The 20906-nt window shown below is 39.9% G+C and overlaps 2 protein-coding genes across 2 annotated transcripts in view; one reads left to right on the forward strand and one right to left on the reverse strand.

Annotated features, from left to right (window-relative positions):
- The window catches only part of LOC131276180 (uncharacterized), a 70791-nt gene extending 55926 nt beyond the window's left edge, over positions 1–14865 (reverse strand). The window contains exons 1-2 of the mRNA XM_058288873.1: positions 14772–14865; positions 13248–14680 (exon numbers count right to left, since the gene is read on the reverse strand). Coding sequence (XP_058144856.1) covers positions 13818–14680; positions 14772–14865 — 957 coding nt within the window. The 3' untranslated portion in view covers positions 13248–13817. The remainder of the gene's footprint in view (positions 1–13247; positions 14681–14771) is intronic.
- KCNH5 (potassium voltage-gated channel subfamily H member 5) overlaps positions 13723–20906 on the forward strand; it is a 276207-nt gene continuing 269023 nt past the window's right edge. The window contains exon 1 of the mRNA XM_058293308.2: positions 13723–14986. Within this exon, the coding sequence (XP_058149291.1) occupies positions 14914–14986 (73 nt within the window). The 5' untranslated portion in view covers positions 13723–14913. The remainder of the gene's footprint in view (positions 14987–20906) is intronic.

Here is a 20906-nt window from a genome sequence, read left to right on the forward strand (position 1 = left end):
CTTGAAAAGTTGTGAGGATTAGTGAGTACCTATCACAAGTACGTAACACAGAGCCTAGCATGTAGCTGGCACTCAAGCCTCCCCACATTGGCAGTTCCAACCCTTGCATTCCTCATTTCTTTCTCTCATCTGGCTTACCCAAAATGCAGGTAGTGACCTATGTCCCCAGAGCCACATGGACTATTTCAGCCTGTTTTTTTCTCTTGATCAGAGCTAAGCTGACTTTTCTAACTGCCTGAGTTTCTGTTTTCTTTTGGCCCATATCTACCCCCTCCCCCCCACTTTAATTACCTCTGGTGTACATACCTGAGCCACTTTGATCATATTTTTTTCTAGCCTGAGACATTTTTTCACTTCTGGAAGTAAGAAGCATGTCATAGTTTTTCAAAGAACCCTGTAGCCATATCCAGAAAAAAATGCTGTCCTGATTTCCCCAAAGATGGAGTACAGGGTCACACTCACATGTGAAAGATGTTTTTACAATAGGGGAAATATTTCTTGCCTAATTTTAAGGCTTCCTCTTTAAACTTAAAACAAAATGGTCCTTTGTGATAAGAATCTTCTTTGCAATGACTTTTAAAATGCACAGTTTATATTTTCAAGGTTATAATTAGAATTACATGACCAAACCTTTTCTGGAAGGCAGTATAAGGCTGCTCCCTGGAGTTTGGCCCCCTAAGACACCTTGGCATGAATAATTTGAAGAACGGCTGGGATCCCATATGAGTCTTCATTCCTTCTAAGACAGCCTTGACATTTGGGGATTTATTCTTAGAGTTTGCATCTATTTAGTTCAATTAGTCTACTGAAACTAAGGTGGCATAAACCATTTTTTAAAAGAAGTACTACCATATTCAGAATAGGATGTTTGAGAAACAACAGATGGGCTTACAATCAGGCTAGATTGCCATTTATCAGAACTGCAGTAAACTGAAGTGAATCCACAGTACCTAACACAGCATTGACTAATTTCTGTGTCTGATTATTTCAAGTTAGCAAGTGACATCACTGAATGTGGGGTTGGGAAGAGAAGCACAGTAGCACACTGTTGTATATTATTCAACCACACAGAAACAATAGACACAATATCAAAAGCATAGATAACAGTAAAATGTAGTCAAATAATTAAGAAGTGATACATTCTGAATACTTAAACTGCCTTTGTTTTTAATATAATTTGTTTAACTATAGGTTAATATAATTTAATTTTAATTAACAGTGTTTAACAACCTGTTTTTGAAAATATAACAGTTGGTTCTCAAAAGCTGATACAAGCTGGCATCATTATATCACTGTACCTGGGGCTGTTGTTTGGTGGAGAATTTTTTCCTCCTTATGGAGAGGACCTGTCTGCAGAACAAAGGCCACTTACCAGGGGAAGCGTTGGTGAGAGAGGGACCAACAGATCTGGATCCTACCCAGGGATTTTCTAAGTTTTGTTTTTCACCCCAGCTAGTTGGAGTTGGATTTTTGTTGTCACCAAACAGTCCTGCAATGTGCAGAACCCAGTTTATGGTATTTTATGTCAATTATTCTCATTTCTTAAAATGACTAGGCAAGGAAGACATTACTCATTTTATAAGTAAAGTATTTCGTTTACTAAATGCTGTCTCATTGAAACCTCAGAACAATCTATGAGATGTCTGAGTTTGTTTTTGTTTTCAATTTTCAAATCAGCTGTGAGAAGGTAAATGACTTGCTCCAGGTGGGATTCAAGCCCAGTTCTGTCTAACTGCAAAGTAATATCCTTCCAGGCATTCCCACCTAATGTAGGATCAGCATTTGCACGGATAACCATGCTTTAGATCAAAGAAAATCCTCTTCACTTGATGATTTCATCCACCTCTCAGTTCCCCTGCCCAGACTGTTGTGATTCCTTCATGTCAATTTTCTTGCATTTTCTCAGGTATTTCACTATTTAATCCTCCTTTTCTCTCAGATCTAAGGATATTGGTTTAGAGAACCCAAAAGCAGCTCCTCCTTGCTAAGAGCAGGCAGAGCCTAGATCTGGTCCTAACTTCACTTCACAGATGAGACAACTGAGGCCTAAGGAGTTAAGTGACCGATCCAAGGCACCGAGGGACGGCAGAGCCAGGCTTGCAGCTCTGCTGTCTAACGATGCTCATTTCTTCTTGCCAACTGCTCGTAGAAAAAGAACAACAAAGAGTGCTGCTGTGCCTCAGTAGACTAATCCTTCAAATGCCATAAGGAGATTATGCCTTAGTCATTATTAATGCCCTATGACTGTTGTTCTCAGACTTTAGTGTACATCAGAATTACCTGGAGACAGGAACAGACTGTTGATACACACAACATAGCTAAATTTCAAAATAATTATCTCAAGTGAAAGCAGGCAAAGAAAGAAGACTATGTACTGTATGATTCCATTTATATATTATTCTAGAAAATACAGATTAACCTATATGACAGCATATCAGTGTTGCCTAAGGACTGAGAAGGTGGGATAGATTATAATGGGGCATGAGGAAACTTTTGGGAGTGATAGAGATATTTACTATCTTGATTTTGGTGATGGTTTAACTGGTGTACACATTCGTCAAACTCATCAATTTCTACATTTTAAATATATGCAGTTTGTTGTATGTTGATTATACTTCAATAAAACTTTTTGTACTTGTTCCTTGGACATTTTATGCATTTACTAGCCTATCAGCTAGGCAGACTTTTGCTTTAGTTTTTAATGATCTTTTTAAAAAACTGACAGTGAGCATTAAAGAGAAATACCAGATGTTGGTAGAATTAGTAGAAGAAAAGAGAAAACAAAATCCTAACTCTGTAGATCACCAGTGAGCCATAAAATCTATTTCCTGCATGTAAGTCACAAAGTACATTGTAGAAATCGATGAATATATAATATTCCACATTATATATATTCAGTAAACTATATTTTTTAAAGTGCTTTTCCATAGTTCTATATAGTTCTTGAATTTGAATGCAATCCCAATAAACATACAATCCTAATAAAAATCAACACAGCATTTTTTTAATGAACTAGAAGAACTATGCAATTTATTTGGAAAGGAAAGAGGCTCTGGATAGCCAAAGTCACATGAAGAAGAAAAATAAAATTGGAGGAATCACACTATCTGACTTCAAAACATAATACAAAGGTACAGTTGTGAAAATGGCATGGTATTGGCACAAGGATAGACGTACTGACCAATGGAACTGAATTGAGAGTTCTGATATATATCCTCACATATATGTCATCTGATATTCAACAAGGCCACCAAGCCCACTCAACTGGAGAGAATGGCCTCTTCAACAAATGGTGCTTAGAGAACTGGATATCCATATGCAAAAGAATGAGAGAGGATTACGATCTCACACCTTATACAAAAATCAATTCAAGATGGATAAAAGATCTAAATATAAGAGCCAAGACCATAAAGACCTCGAAAAATAATGCAGTGATGCATCTACAGGACCTTGTAATAGGAAATGTCTTCATGAACTTCATACCCAAAGCACGAGCAGCAAAAGAACAAATAGATAAATGGGACTTCCTCAAAATTAAAGCCTTTCGAACCTCAAAGGAGTTTGTCAAGAAAGTGAAAAGACAGCTTACCCAATGGGAGAAAATATTTGTTAACCATATATCTGATAGGAGACTGGTATCCTGCATATATAAAGAGATCCTGTATCTTGAAAATAAAAAGACAAACATCCCATTTTAAAAATGGGCAAGAGATTTGAACAGATGCTTCTCCAAAGAAGAAATACGAATGCCTGAAAAATACGTGAAAAGATGCTTGAAATTACTAGCTGTTAGGGAAATGCAAATCAAAACTACAATGAGATACCATCTTACTCCCATAAGACAGGCTATCAAAAAAACAGACGACTACAAGTGTTGGATAGGATGTCGAGGAAGGAGAATACTCATCCACTGCTGATGGGAATGCAGAAGGATCCAGCCATTCTGGAGGACAGTTTGGCAGTTTCTCAAAAAACTAGCTATAGATTTGACATATGACCCAGCAATTCCACTGTTTGGTGGAACTGAAACAAGAAGAACTGAAAACAAGGACACAAACTGATATATGCACACCAATGTTCATAGTGGCATTGTTTACTATTGCTAAAAGTTGGAATCAACTCAAATGTCCATTAACAGATGAATGGATAAACAAAATGTGGTATATACATACAATGGAATACTAGTCAGCTATAAGAAGGAATACAGTACAAACACATGTAATAACATGGATGAATCTTGAGGATTTTATGTTGAGTGAAGCAAGCCAGGCATTGAAGGACAAATACTACATGACCTCTCTGATATGAAATAAGCAAACCAAGCTGTCTCACAGAGCTAGAGACTGGATGATAGGCTTAAAGGAAATTGGGGGGAAGAGGAAGCTTGTGAGCTGACACCTACATGGATGAAATCTATGATAAAGTGGAGGTAAGTATTTGTACAGGGAAGGGATAAGACGGTGGCATAGGGATACTATTGGGTGGGACTTTGTCAATTCTAATAGAATTTTACTTACAATCAGATTAACATGCCATGATCTCTTTGCTCATTCATTCACATCTAAATATTTGGGTCTTTTATTTGCTAGTAAGAAAAAAGTTTAGTTTTAACCATTTTTGTACAGTTGTTTTTCATTTGAATTATTCCCTTGTCTTACATTATTAATATTCCAATATATAATAATATAGGGGAGAGGACAATGAACATAATGTCAGAGAAACTGGGTTGAGCCTTCACTTTGCCACTTACTAGCTGAGGATCTCATGAAAATCACTTAATATTTCTGGGACATTTTTTTAAACATGAAAAATAAGAATAATTACACTTGCTCTAATAATCTCACAAGGTGCTGTTGAGGATCATGGCAAAAATGATGTAAGTTAAATGAAGGTGTTTTGTGGCCCATTATATGCTCTGCAAGGTGGTATTTTATTAATTTTTTCAGTTGACCTTAGGCATAATTATTTTCATGACTCCTAGTACATGCGCTTGAATGTCCTCCAGAAATCTTGCCCCAGTTTATGGTTCTGTAAACATGGATTTTGTCATTGCAACAAATTAAGTGTCATTTTATAATTGTTAAATTTGTATTGTTTTACTGTTTGATGAGGTTGAAAAATTAACAATTTTAAAAAACTCTGTATTATTATTAATTTTTTAAAGATTTATTTATCCCCCCCCCCCTTTGTGGCTTGCTCCTTTTTTCTTTTGCTGCTCTTCTCTGTGCTATTCGCTGCACGTTTTTTTCTGTATCTGCTTGTCTCCCTTTGGTTGCGCCATCTTGCTGTGCCAGCTCTCCGCAGAGCATGGGCTGTCAGCTCTCCTCAGCGCACGGGCCAGCTTAGCCTGCACAAGAGGCCCTGGGATGCGAACCCAGAGCCTCCCATATGGTAGATGGGAGCCCAACTAATTGAACCACAGCTGCTTCCCTCTTTGTATTAATTTTTATAATTATTATCCATTTATTTCTTTTGACCATTATTTTCTATATAGATTTATATCCATTCCAAGAAGATTTTGAAAAGAAATTCCCATTCATATTAATTATGGATTATTTTTCTCACTACTTCAAATTTCTCAACATCTGTATTTATATTAGTCTTTTTTTTTTTTACATGCAGGTGGTATAGGTTTTTTTGTTTTTGTTTTTCCAGGAGGTACCAGAGATTGAAATGGGAAGCAGGTGCTCAACCACTGAGCTATATCTGCTCCCCAATGTAGTTTTTTAAAAAAAAAACATTTCTGTATTTTATTTTATTTTTTATATATTTATTTTTCTCCCCCCTTCCCCTGCCCTGTATGTTTGGCTGTGTCCATTCACTGTGTGATCTTCTATATCTGCTTCTCTTTTTTTTGTCTTCTCTTCTCATCTTTTTCCTCTAGGATTTACTGGAATTCGATCCTGGGGAACTCTGATGTGGAGAGAGGTTCCCTGTCAATTGTGCCACCTCAGTTCCTGGTCTCTGCTGTGCTTCGCCTTGACACTCCCTTTCATCTCTCTTTTGTTGTATAATCATCTTGCTGCGTGACTCACTTGCATGGGCACTGGCTCACCCCTTGGGCACTTGCCTTGTTGCGTGGACACTCAGCTTGCCATGCAGGCACTGGCTCACTGCATGGGCACTGGCTTACCCCATGTGCATTCACGCAGGCACTCAGCTTACCACGTGGGCACTCACACAGGCACTCAGTTCACCATGCAGGCACTGGCTCGCCATGCAGGTACTGGCTCACAATGCAGGCACTTATGTGGGCACTTGCTCACCAAGTAAGCACTTGGCTCGCCATGTGGGCATTCATTTGGGCACTTGGCTCACTGCATGAGCATTGGCTAACCACCTGGGCACTCGGTTCACCATGTGGGCACTGGCTCACTGTGCAGGCATGCTTTCTCTTATTTTTCACCAGGAGGCCCCAGGAATAGAACTTGTGACCTCCCATATGGTAGGTGGAGGCCTTACCACTTGAGCCACATCCACTTCCTGCCTAATGTAGTTTTTTTATATTCCCCCCACAGCTTTTTGCTTGCTGTCCACTTTCTGTGTCTATTCGCTGCACGTTCCTCTGTGCCTGTATTTTATTTATTTATTTATTTACTTATTTATTTATTTATATCCCCTCCCCTTGCAGCTTGCTTGCTGTCTGCTTTCTGTGTTCATTCACTGTACGTTCTTCTGCATTTTTGCTTGTCTCCCTGTTTGTTGCATCACCTTGCTGAGTTGGCTCTCCATGGTGCTTGTGGGCCAGTGGCACTCGGCGGTGCTTGCGGGTTGGGTGGCACTTTGTGGCACTTGCTGGCCAGCAGCTCTCTGCAGCATGTGGGTGAGCCTGCCTTCACAAGGAGGCCCCAGGATGCGAACCCAGGGCTTCCTATATGGCACATGGGAGCCCAGCTGATTGAGCCACAGCCGCTTCCTCCAATATAGTTTTGATATAATGAAACCTGCTTACCTTGTTAATTACAATTTCCTTTTGTTCAAAAATAGTTAAAAAACTTATTTTAACTAGTTTTAAAATGTCTGATTCTGTAGTTTATTTGGAATTCATTGTGGTGCATGATGTGAAGTGTGGAGAGAAATGAAAATGTTCAATTTTACACTAATATTTCCCCAACAGCATTAAATAATTAACTAATCAATTTATTTTGAGGCCTGAATCAGAGCTACAGAAGCATAACAGAAGATTTGACCCCTTACTTCACAGTGTAGTAAGGGAGACTGGTAGGGAAGACAAAAATACATGTTTTATAATATCACTGGATTTTGCTTTCTCTGTTTCCTGGAGTTAACTCTTGGGCATGCAAGAATCATGCCCCTGATATACTTGTGCCCATAAAGGCCCGGGAGTTCCTCTAAGCTAATTAAGGTCCCATCTCTCTGGCTATCCCACTCAGCCATTTCTTCTTTACAGTCCTGCCTCCCTGATTTTCTACCCAGGAGATGGGGCAGACCTTTCCAGTTTTAACTCCCATAAGCCTCTCTGAGGTATTTATCATTTTCCTTGGAGATTGAGGGCTCTGTCCACACTGGGGCAGGATGCAGGACCCTTATTTTCACTTTCTCTTCAACTGGTCTTCCTTTCTTTAGCACAGGAAATTTTTTTCTTATCTAAGGTGGACTGTATGAGGTGGCTGGTTCTTATTCATCAGATATTTCCCAAATATTTTGGGTGAGAGTATGCTGCTGTGGTTAAACAGATGTTAAGAATTTGAGTTCTGAAGACAGGATGCCTGGGTACATAATTCTGACTTGGTCACATAACCAGTTTAGAGCAAATGATACTATAAGAAAACACAGAGAGAATTCCATTAAGTCTTAGAAAGGAGAGTCAAAGAAGATCTCTTGAAGGAAATGACATCTAGTTTATGGCTTGAAGGAAAGTGCCGGGTGATACAGGACATAGGTAGAGGAAGACAGAGAGAGCATGGTAAATACAAGGAATAGAAAGGAATGTAGGGAGCAAGGGAGTATGAGGATGTGGGGTAGGAAGGGGGAATGATAAGGGTTTAGCCTGGCCAGGTGAGCTGGAGCCTGATATGGAAGGATATAAAAAACCTGGCTAAGAGCTTTGGACTTTCACCTGAAGGCAAAGATAATCTTAGAAGACTCACATGCAGGAGAGTGACATAATAAATTATATGTAGGCATTAGGAAGATCACTTTGGCAGGAGTGCAGAGTAGAGAATGGGTTGATATGGGGTCTGTGAGTGAAGAGTATGGTGTGATGATACAAGAAGGGGGGAGACCAGTTGGAAGATGTTGGGATAGTCTAATCCAAGTGAAGGATGATGGGAACCTGACCTCAAACAGTGTCAAGGGCAATAGTGAGAAGTGAATACTTTCAAGAGGTATTTGAGCAATAGAACAAATGGAATTGGATGTGGAGGTAGGATTAGAGAGGAGTTGAATTACTGACTTGGACTACTGGTTGGATGGAGGTGGCACTCCTGGGATAGGAAACACTGGAGGGGGAGAAAGAGGGGCAGGCATCAAGATGATGCATTTCGTTTTGAGTTAGGGATCTGTGTGGAATTGCTACATGGAGAAAACCCGTCAACACATAGATATGCATGTCTAGAGTTCCAAGAGAGCGACCTGAATTGGAGATATACGATAGTATATCATCATCATCATTTCTGTGGTAAAAGTGTGAAACTATGGTAGTGAAGGAGATTGCATAGATAATCTAGAGTATGCCGAATGAGAAGATGGAATTCTGGGGAGCAGCCATATTCTATGACTGTTCAGAGAATAAGGGACTGACAAAGGGTCCTGAAAAGGAAAGTGTAGAGATGTAGGAGAAAACCAGGAAACTAAAGTATCATGGAATAATATCTAATCACTAATATTTATTGAACACTTACTCTGTACCAGGTACAATTCTAAATGTTTTACATAAACATTTCTTATCAGAAGTCCTTGGGGCTAGATGTGTTTTGGAATTCAGAAATTTGTAGATTTCTGTCTATTTGTATGCACCAAAACATATGCATACTAAGTGGGATAAAGAAAGATTACAAATAGCTTTATGTCAGTACATGCAAATGAGTTTGGGACAGATTTATGAAAAAAAAAAAAACCCAACACAACATTTTAGGATTTCAGAGTTTTGCATTTCAGAAGTGTGGATAAAAGATTGTCTACCTGTATTATATCATTTAATTCTCACATCAATATATGAGGTAGGAACTATTACTGTTTTCTTTACTATTACTGAAACGCAGGCACAGTATAAAGATACCTGAAGTCTCACGGCAAGGTTCAAAGCCAAGCAGTCCAAGGTAGGAGAAATGTTTTAATAAGAATGGAGTGCAAACAGGATCAAAGGTCATAGACAGGTAAAGTAAAATTAAGAATGAAAATGATTGACTGGGTTTGGAAATTAAAAAAATGAACTTAGGGAAGGTTGGAGGTCAAGCTGTGGTGGTTAAAAAATGAATAGGAAGTCAGGAAGCAGGGACACCTTAAAGGCTACTCTCCTGAGAAGATCAGTCTTGAAGGGAAGGGAGAGACAGAGCAAAGCCTAGAAGGAACAGTGTTAAGAAAGCCTTTGCAAGCATATTTAAATATTGAAGAGAGGGATGAAGGGGCAGTCAGTAATGTGATGCCTCTCTAGAGGCATGAGTGAATTAGACCTGAAGCACTGGTGGAGGAGTACCTAGGGAAATATTTTCTTCCTACTCAGCTAAAATAAAGAAGTAAATGAAGAGGGTGCGAAAGCAGGAAATTCTAAGAAATGACACTAAGACCCGTTCCCTGTTCTTTGTGAAGTCATCTTCTGAAACTGAGAGGTGAGGGCGGGGCATCAAAATATGAAGAGAGTGGAGAAGCGTTGAGAAATAGCTATTGCAAGTTCATAACTCATATCACTTAGGAAGGAATAGGTTATGCTACAGTAACACAGTGCCAGAATCTCAGTGTCTTAACAGAAGAATTGTTTATTTCTCATTTATGCATTATCTACTGTGGGTCTTTAAAGCAGCTGTTCTCCTTATGTTGGCTCAACATTCCATAATTGTTGAGGCAGAGGAAGAGAAGCATAGAGAACTGAGTCCTGGCTCTTGTAGCTTTCAGTGGGAAGTAATACATGTCACTTCCATACACATTTTGTTCCTTAGAACCAGTTGCACAGCCACAATTAATTTTGTGGAGATGGGGAAGGCAACTGGATATTGGTGAACCTTAGTAATGACCACCATGTGACCTGCTAAAGTATTCTAGAGTATTTACTGCAAGTGAAACTAAAAGGGGATGAAAAGATTTACATATTTATTTTACAAACACTTTTATGGTGCTTATTACATGCCAGATATGATTTTAAGGGCTTTCAAATGGGTACTCATTTAATCCTCATAATAACCCTATAAGATTTTTTTTTTTAAGGAGGTACTAGGATTGAACCCAGGACCTCATACTTGGGAAGCAGATACTCAACCACTCAGCAGTATCTGCTCTCCAATGAGAATTTTTTTTCCATTTGTTTGTTTTTGTTTTTAGGAGGTACAGGGGATCAAACCTAGGACCTTGTACATGGGAAGCAGATGCTCAACCACTTGAGCTACATCAGCTCCTCAAGATAAGAATTTTTTAATCCTCATTTTGCAGAAGGAGAAATTGAGTTTAAATAACTTGCCCTAGGTCACAGAGCTAGTAAGTCAGAGGTAAGACAAAATCCCTGTGTCCAAGAACTGAAACTTTATACTATGTTTCCTCTCTCTTCTGCTTTGTCTCATCTTTGATCTTGCATGGTGGAGGTATAAGTGTAAGGGCAGGACTTTATGTATCTAAGAAACTAAGTAATAGTTGGATGGTTGATTGCGACAGCTAGGCTTGCAATTGGTTTGGGAAGGAGGAAATGGATTGGACTGCTGCTGCTAATGAGACCAATCCTAAAGGCCAACATGGAGACTGACTTCTGTTCCTTTCCTTTCTTCCTCCCTCCTATTCCTCATGAGAGCCACTTATTTAGTACCCATGGATCCTTGGATGTGCCCTGGCGTGAGCTCAGAAACATCCCTCTAGAGAGTAGTGAGTGGATCATTTTCACATAAGGAATCAAACAATAAGTCAGACTGGATGTATTTGTGATGGAATTAAATTCTATTATCTGTGAATTTGGGTGTATTTCTAGCTACTGTTAAACTATATTGTAAAATCCTCAAAGGAGGGGTACTTGACTAAACAGCCCTTCAATGAACCAGTAGTAGCTACAAATCATAAATTCCTAATGTATCAGTTTCAAAGTCTTCACTTTTATTTTGCTGTTAAAGCAAAACACACCTGTAGTTTAGCTTTTATTTTGCTCTGACTCTGGACTCATCTCTGCTAGGGGTTAGAATCCTTGATTCTAGTAGACAAAGGTACTCTAATTACAACATCATAAGAGACAGAATAAAAGGACAAATGATTCTGTTGTGAAATGGGATCTTTGTAATAAAACTAAGAAAATGTCACAGAGAAGAAACTGTGACATTGAAGCTTTTTGATTCCTGTCTCTCACCTGTTAAATGCTGTTGCTTATTTACAACATATGGACTCTATCTGCAAAACACTTTTAAAATGCTGTATTAGCACCTTGCTGCAATCTGCCAGCTCATTCCTTAGGGCCACTTAGTCCATACGGCGCTGCTCTGTTTTCCTTAACTCTGTTTTGATTGGGAGCTGTTTCAAGTTGTTGCCAGGGGTTTCACTTCTTTCCAATTCTGCAAAATCTGTGATGGCAATAGAGATCACTGGATATTGCTGATGGTTACCACATCCACCCAATATCAGGTCATTTTCTATTATTTACAAGGAGTTCTGGCTGAAGGGTCAGGAGACCTGGTTCTAGTGTCAATGTGCCCTCAATTACAGTGTCAGTTTGGACAAGGCACTTCATCTCTTTGGGTCTCTGTTTCTTCTATAAAGTGAAAATTTAAATTAGAAGATTAAGAGAAAAGATGTATGCAGGATTTGGCACTTGATAACTATAAATTGTTGTTTTTTTAAATGATAATTTATTACAATCCAAAAGTTATGATGCTATAAGAGCAAAGAAGAAGGGGCAACTGTCATTTTAATTAAATCTGTAGCTGAAAATAAACAGGGGAATTATATCAGTAATTGTGTGAATGTGTCATAATGGAGACCAAAAGAGTTTCCTCTTAGGGAAGTGTGAGCTAATACACCCACAGAGGAATGATTAGGAACAGGGATATTTATAATAGATGGGAAATGCTGGGAAGCTGAATTTTATATCAATACCCAAAGGCAAGCTGTGGGCAGCTGATGATGTGCAAAAGAACATATAGATTGGAAATATTACCTGTTAATGATGAAGGAATCATCAGACCATGTTAGAAGTCTAGGAAAGCAATCTATGATTTTTATACATATATTTAAAAAAATTAGCCTGCCTGTTCACCACCCCAGCCTGTGAGTGGCTGATTAGTCTATGATCACAGTGTTTGTACTAGCCTGGTTGCAGGGGATGCAGCTCATACAAGACCCATTAGTACATTTAAGCCCATGTGGGCAGGGATTTTGAGTCCCTCCCCCTTGCATACACTCCACCAACAGCAGGGAGGGAGCTGCATGTTTCTGACTCCTGCTGGTGGCAGGCAAACCACAAGGATCCAATCTGCACCTGAGACCCTTGTTATTCAACTAAAGAGACCCCAGTGTGTTTAGAAGACATTCTAGCTGTGGGGGGATAAGCTCCCATGGCCAGGAATGGAAAGCTAGAATATCCAAGTGTTATTGGACCAAGTTTCTTGATTTTTTTTTTTTAATATTGTAGTAGAACAAACTACTCTTAGCCTGGCATCAACTCTCTGGGTTTACTCAGCTGCCCAAGCTCTGGGAGAGTAGGTGGATATTTCAAAGAGAGGGAAATAATGACCTAAACTCTAGCTGTGCATTTAACTCTCCCAGGCACAGGAAACAGGGCTTTATCCCGGAAACTCTGGGAGAGAGAGTGATCCCAATTCGAGGTGAGTGACTTAGGGAGCTCCAAACAAGGGTAGACCTGGGTCCCTGACAGCAGACCTTGAACAGGAGATGTTCATTAGGAACTGTGCCTGGGGATTCTCACTGCTCTGGCAACCTTGGCCATTTCTAACCTCAGCGTATTCTGAGGGAGGCCAAAGGGGACACATCCATCCAATTCTCTTTTTGCCTTTGCCACTCAACACTTCATTCCACCACCAGCCACCGATCCTGCCACAGTGCACGACTGTCTTTCACCCCTTGACCCTTATTTCACATACCACCGAGTGGCGCGTCCGGAGGGGCATCCTTCGACCAGTGGTTCGCAAACTTCAGCTAGCATCATATTCTCCTGGAGAGTTTGTTAAAACAGATTGCTGAGCCCCACCCCCAGAGTAGCTCTGCGGTTGGCCCTATAAATCTGCTTTTCTAACAAGTTCACACGTGATGCTGGAGCTAATGCTGCCAGTCTGGAGCCACTTTGAGAAGCACTTGGCTCAGACAAGAAACCATGCCGCGGCGTGGGATCCCCTTTTCTTACCTTCTCTCCCAGCCCATTTTGCAATTATTCCCTTCTCCATTTTCCCTTCTCTGTAGCAGATCCTGGCTTTTCCACTCTGTTTTTAGCGGTCCCATTCCTGTCCCGGGTTCCGGGCCGAAGTTGTGCGTGGGTGTGTGGGGCGGGGATGGGGGGAGGTCTTTAGAAGCGATTACTGTCCAGCCCCAGTTCTCCGTAGCTTCGCCTCCACCGCCCTCATTGTTTTTCCACCACAAACGCTGCCCTCTGCCCTCTCCCTCTCTCCGTGGTGAATTATTCACACCCACTGCTAACACCCCCCGCCCTCCTCGTGTCAAGTGCAATCTTTTCCGCAACTTTGCAGCCGTGTCTGGCTCTGCCACTCGCCTGGGTTGCTCAGCAGCCCTGGGGAAAACTCTTCCGTGCAGCCCTCGCGCTCCACAGCGCACCAGACCCAGCCTGGGGCGCAGGGGCGATTCTGAGCGCCCGCTGTATGCGGCGACCCTATCTGACTCCGGCTCCAGGTGCTGGGTGGGGCGGGGTGTTGAAAGCTCCGAAGCCCGGAGGGGGGCGGTAGCAGCGTCAGGTGGCTGCTCTGCGTCCCCGCGCGCCGCTCAGTCCCTGCTCCACGCTCAAGCGCAGCTGGAGCGAGCGCCACATCGCACCTGTGTCCTGGCAGCCGCGTCCTCGGGAGCAGCCGGGGTTCGGGACCCCGGCGGCAGAAACTGAGATGTGGCTCCTCTGACAGCCCATTGCCTCCACTGGTACCCGCCTGTCTCTCTCGCAGTCTCTCCCCCTCCACGGCCCCGTCTGGGCAGCGAGCGCTTGCCTCGGTCTCCGGGGACAGAAGAGCGGCCACCAGGCGCGCAGACCGGGAGAAGTTGGACTCCGCTGGGCAGCTGGGATCCCGCGGCACGAGAAGGGTAGGGCAGAGCAGGAGAGGAAGGCGCAGGAAAGGGGTCTCCGTCTGGACTAAGGTGGACTGAGAGAGGCCGGGCTTGAGCTCGCTCTTCCCGCTCCCCCGGCCCCGGGGCCCGGGGCAGGGGGCGAAATGCTGAGCCCGCGCCAAGACACCCGCCGCCGCGGCAGCAGCCTCAGCATCAGCACCGGCGGGACAGCGACGGCGGGGGCGGCGCAGGCGCACTGTGCCCCGTGGAGCCTGCAGTTCCCGAGCCGCGTGTGCGGCACCGCCACAGTCTGGGCAGCGGCGGCCGGGGGAGCGCTACTACCATGAACTGCCTGGTCCTCCTCCCCAGAGCTGCTCATCCGGGTCGGGCTCGAGACGCACTCCGGGGACCCCGCCGCCGCCGCCGCGCCCCCTCTTCTTTCGGCTCGATCTTCTTGTCCACCTTTGCCTCCTCCTCCGCCTTCTCTTCCTGCATCCCCCCCTCCCCCGCCGCGGATCCTGGCCGCCGCTCTCCAGACCCAGGATGCCGGGGGGCAAGAGAGGGCTGGTGGCACCGCAGAACACATTTTTGGAGAACATCGTCAGGCGCTCCAGTGGTAAGGAGAGTTGCGGTTCCGAACATCCCACAGCCACCTCGCTCACGCAAGCCCCCCACCCTCCCTATCCCATCCCTCTCTCAAAGGGGGAGGTGGATGCGGGCATCCTTACCCGATGGCTTCAGTTTACCAGTAGGACCCGATTTGAGGGGTGGGTGGGTAGGAATGAGGTAGTGATGGAGAAAAGTTAGTTGCATCCCCTCCTCGTGATATAGCCACCATCCTCCCACCTGTCCAGAGCTCCAAAGTCCAGGAGGCAAAGGGGGCGGGCATGGTGTGGGTACATCTAGAGAATAGAGAGGAATTTCCTTTTGGTGAAGGCTATCTTTCTTGTTAGTCCTTCTCCTACAACACCCCAACATCCGCCTCCCCCCCCCCCCAAAGTAGATTGTAGGTGCTGACTAAATTCTCGGAGTTACTCTCAGTGGAAGGGTTTTCCTCAAGTTGGGAATGGCTGTGAAAGTGGCTACCTAACAAGATCCTAGTCTCTGGAATGGCTTTTGGCCCCAATGGGCACCACTGAAGGGAACCGTGTTCTACGGGGAGAGTATGTGGAATTGAATCTAGAAAAAAGAATCCACTCTTGGAAAATGGGAAGGCAATTACTATGGCTTAATTTACGTTTCAAGTTTTATTTATTTTTTATTGTGTGTTACTCTCTACTGGTCTGTATGTTATATTTGATTTGACTTAAATAGGAGAAATGTAGAAGTGAAGCAATAGCTCCTGGACTTTTAATGCAAGTGGAGAAAGAATTCTAAGAATGCCATTCCATTTCTATCGATGCTGTTTTCTTGATGTCTGTACAACACCATACATTTATGCTTTTATTTCTCTGGGATATTCTGGATGGGAATGGTTATTTATTTTACACTTTAAGACCTTTAAAACCTTGTACTTTCTGAAAGCTACATCTTCCATTTGTTTTTCATTCTTTTATGTACTTTTCAATGTCTTTAATTAGAGATGGTGAATACCCTTTAAAGTTTTTCCTTCAGAGATCTGTTATTTTATTTTGAAGTCTTTGCTTGGAGAACTATGAGAAAGACATTTCTGCATATGGATTATAATAGAATTTGGAACAAAACAATGGGAATATTCTATGTAGTTATTCAGTTATTCATTTAAATGAATATTTATTAGGTATCTTATAAACCAGACACTCTTTGGGGCCCTTTAGATAAAAACATGATTAAGACACTTCCCCTGTCCTCAAGAAGCTCCCTGCCTGGTGGGTAAGACAGCAGCACAATCAAACGATAATAAATAATTATATATAATTATGCTTTCTATGAGTTATTAGATTATACTAATTCTTAGATTAGGATTTCTTTTAAAACTATATTTGCAAATATTTTTCCTGGCTTTGGGACAATATATATATGGGACTATAAAACACCAAAGTGTTTTTCTGACTTGGTATTTAGTTTTAATTTAAGGCTTTTGACTTTATTTCTTCCATTTTGACCAATGTTTGATACTATCAAAGTCTACAACAGCACAGTATTATATTTGGGTTGAATAAAATAGCTAACAGGCCTGGCCTAGTGTATTTCTTCCTTTTTTTTTTTTTTTTTTGGTACTCATGCTTTATATTTCTATAGGATTTTAGTCATTCCAATGTGATTACATATGCATTTTTCCAATTTTTAATGCTAATATAAAATATAAATTTGTAATCATAGACAATTCCTATATTTATATATTTCTCATATTAATATCATCTATACATAGATAGAGCAAGAGTGAAAGGGGATTTTGCTGTTAACCAGTTTAGGGAATTTAAGGTTTACTGGAATCAGCTACTTAAGATATATGAGTCTTATTTCAGCCTTCTCATCCACTTGGGTTATTTGATCTCCATGCAGTTTAGTCTGTGAGAGGACTTTTCAGAGAAGGCCCTAAAAAATAAAACCCACAGGCTCTCTGCTTTTCTGCTTGGTGAAGAGAAAGGAGATGAGAACTCTTAACTGAAGAAGTTTACTAACATAGTGTCTTTGGTTGAAACTCTTGTACAGACTGGTACTATTAGCCAATTTTGAAAATAACTTTTATTTTAGATATACCATGAAGTTAAGATTCACCTAATGTAGCTTAGAGATATATGCTTCTGTTGCTTCCATTTTACACCTACCATTTTAAAGATGTTTCTGACATCCAAATTAATGAAATTTTAAAATACTCCATTTTTATAAATGTGTCCTTGTTTTAATGTTTCTTTCCATAGATAATACCAAGTGCAAATAAAATTTTACCTGTTTTGGTATTTTAAATGCCACCTCTAATAGCCTATGGCTAACCTTTGAAACCACTACTCAAGTCTCAGAGCTTTGTTTGAAATGTTGTTAGCTATTTGGGGTAAGTATATGCATATGTGCATGCACTAAATTCTGGAATGTTTCCGGACCTCTCTTACTGGAAGAACCTTGGAACTTGAGAATTACAGTATTCATTTGGTTTGCACATTCATGTGGAGTGTTCCACAGTTGTTACTCTTTTTATATGACTTTGTAGAGAAGTAGAAAAATTCATCATGAGAAAATTGTTTGAGGCTAAGAGAAAAATTCCCTTCAAGTTTTACAGATGGGTTGGGTTTGTTACAGTGAAGATTTTATTATTCACCAACTTAACATTGAAAGTGTTGCATAGCTTTAGTGGTGAAAGAAAGAAAAGGAGCCAATGCTCTCAATATAAGTATTGAGGAAACAAAGGCTGAGATTGTCTGTTTACTGTTACCCAATGAAATGCTTCTCTTTCTGATCACAACATCATTTTCTTCTTAAGAAAATATCAAATCTTATAGTAGAGATAGATGAACATGGAAATGTGTATAGAGAGATGCACAGATGATACAGGAGCACTCAGAAAAACACACAGACCGATGGGCATCCACCCCCACACAAAGACAGATGCCGAAGAAGATAAACTAAGTCTTTCTCTCTCACATACACACACAAAGCAAGAGAAAGATGTAAAGAGAGAGAGACAGAAATACATTACACATACACACACATGCAGAGAGAGAAAAGGGAAAGAAAGCTAGGGATATGAGACATGAGAGAAATGGACACAGAGAAAACATCAGGCATTTATTGTCATGGATATCACTAATGAATTGAAATCTCAGCCAATTTGAAATCCATCAGGGAACTTCTTGATAATGCCGAACAAAAGAGCAAGAAGTGTGGCATATTTGAATATTGTCTTTAAAGGTGAGGATTTCCTAAAAAATTTCCAAGCTTCACCAGTTGCCATTTCCCAGAATAACAGTGCTATATTCTCAGATTTAGAGAAGCAATGATAATCTATTGGCTGTCATTTTACATCTCTTGAGATTGGATTTTTATTTTCCTTATTTAGTTGACTCAGTCTGTTATGGGAAAGCATTACAAGATGTTACTGGTGATTCAAAGTCTATAAAATAAAATAATGAGGGTCATTGAGTAGGCCAGATATACACACAATTTATAGCCAAATTCCCAAATAGTAGAAGTAGAGAATTCCTCTTTTTAACTTTGGGATAAAAGACAAGATAAAATCATTTTTAGACAAATATAAAGAATTACAATAATTCTAAACAGGTGGTTCTAGTAAACATAAAGAGCAAGAGGTTGTAAAGTTCAAAAGCTTACATACAATGGAAAGGTTTAGATACATTTTTGACTAGTAGGATCAATGTTGGTTGTGAGGCTATGGAAGTTTGGGTACTGTGTTGTGAATTCATTGCATCTGAAGGATATCTTGTGGTAGGCCCCTGCCCCATGGCCTGCTGACTGAATCTGTGCCTGGAATATTTTTAGGAAATATTGATAAAACTGCATAACATTTTTAAGCATTGGTTTACCAAGGTCTTATAATGTACTACTTTTACGTTTAAAATTAAATTTTACTGTCCATTCCCTAGATTATACTTATAAACTGGAGGATTGTCTCTTGCTTAGAGGCTGTGCAGAATATCAAAACGATTACAGTACATTGTTGCCCAGATTGCTGCTCATCCCAGGACACACTCCTCTTCACTAGAAATTTCCCTCTTTGTCTATCTTTTTCTTGGTTCTACAAATAGGATGGATAAGAAATCCATGTACCTAGCTAGGGTTTAGCCCTACTAGAAGAACCATATAAAAATACCATTTTTAAAGTAGAAGGGTGTAGCTATGATTATTTTGACAGTTGACTGAGTATATTTCCATAAAGAAGTGCTTTAGTTTAGTCAATACTTTTCTTTTACTTTCAATGTTAATCACAGCTATTTGCTAGCTCAGAGGAGCAATGCTTCCACTTTCTCCAATCTTGCCCAGGAAAAGGTTGCTTTGTTCACCCAAGTGCTATAATTTGTGTTTACCACAAGAGGGCACCCTAAGTTCTGTCTCAGGTGAAACAAGTAAATTTCTTTTTCTGATTTTTTTCCCTCCTCAAATTTGATTGCAGACTTAGAGTCAATGTAGTTAGTTGTTGCTCTTGGAAAATGAGATCTAAAATGTAAGATATACAGGAAAGTGAAAAGAAGAAAAGTACTCATTTCTTTTAATTACTAAAACCTTTTTTCAGTTGATGGTAACCAACAACTTATAATTAAATGAATGTGATATGAACAAAAATGTTTTACAAAAAGAAATATATTTTGATAAATTTTAGACTAATGAAACACTTTAACAGATGAAAAAAAATTTAATTGTAATACATTTTCAGGGTGGTGGTAATATATCCGAATTATAGTTTTCTACAAAAATGCCATGTAAGTAATGCTTCATATTAAAAGGGTGATTGTATAATTTCAATTAAAAAAAATTATTCTTCTACTGGATATCTTGATGTAATTGAGGTTAAACTGGTGATGAAAAATAAGTTTATGACTGAGCTTTAATTTTATTGAGAGCTAGTTCATAGATTTACAGTTACCTCAGTAGGATATAATTTGATTCCAGCACTTTGACCTCATCCAAATCTCTTTAAAAATATAAAGCTAAAACAAATTATCTTCAAATTTCCCCCAACTTATTAAACTAAAAAAAAACCATATGACTGGGAATATATTGCTTTCAGAGATTTGTTTTTTGTCAAACAGCAAGTCCCAATTTTTGTGTCAGGATTTTTATTTTTCTTCTTAGTAGGGTTAGAAATAATATATTGAGGGATGCTTTGAAATGTCCCAAGCAAAACTAGTTTCAGTCGAAAAATTAAAATATGCCATACACTACCTTTTTTTGTATAAAAGAGATGTGTCATGAAATAAAATAACCATCAATAACCAGAAGCAATCCAAAACCAGTGACAATTACTGTTGTGGAAATTGAAATCAAACAAAACAAAAGTCTTGTTGTGCTCTAAGAAATGAGTATTTATCCAACATTTTGTTTTACCAATAAGAGTAGAATAAAAAAAAGTTTTCAGCATGTTCCATTAAATCATTTAAGAATAACTAAAAAGAATCATTTAAATATTTGCATTTTATATAATATAAAAGTTAATATTGGAAAGGTTAGGTCTTGAAAGATATTTGATTGAATGAGGGTTGTGATAAATATACATGTCTGTGTGTATATTAGACATTATTTTGGTATTTGATTATAGGTGGATAATATTACCAAATAAAGAGAAATATTCAAATACATTTTGGATTGCAGTTTTGTGATGTATGGATTTTTAAATGGAAAAAGATAGAAAAATTAAATAAAGAATGAAATAAATTAGAAAGGAAGAACAGTTGAACAGCTATTTGAATTGTACTGAAAATGCATTTCTTGCCCTCTTAGAGTCTTGTCCCATCAGGTAAATATAAGTAAAATTCCTACTGACTTCAAGAGATAAGTGATTTGAAATCTGAACTTAGGTACAGAATAATAGCAACTTAAAAAAATAATGACATGAAACTGGGAAGCCCTGAAGATATTGGTATATGAATTAAGCTCCTTACACA

Source organism: Dasypus novemcinctus, chromosome 3 (assembly GCF_030445035.2).
Source record: "Dasypus novemcinctus isolate mDasNov1 chromosome 3, mDasNov1.1.hap2, whole genome shotgun sequence".
NCBI lineage: Eukaryota > Metazoa > Chordata > Mammalia > Cingulata > Dasypodidae > Dasypus > Dasypus novemcinctus.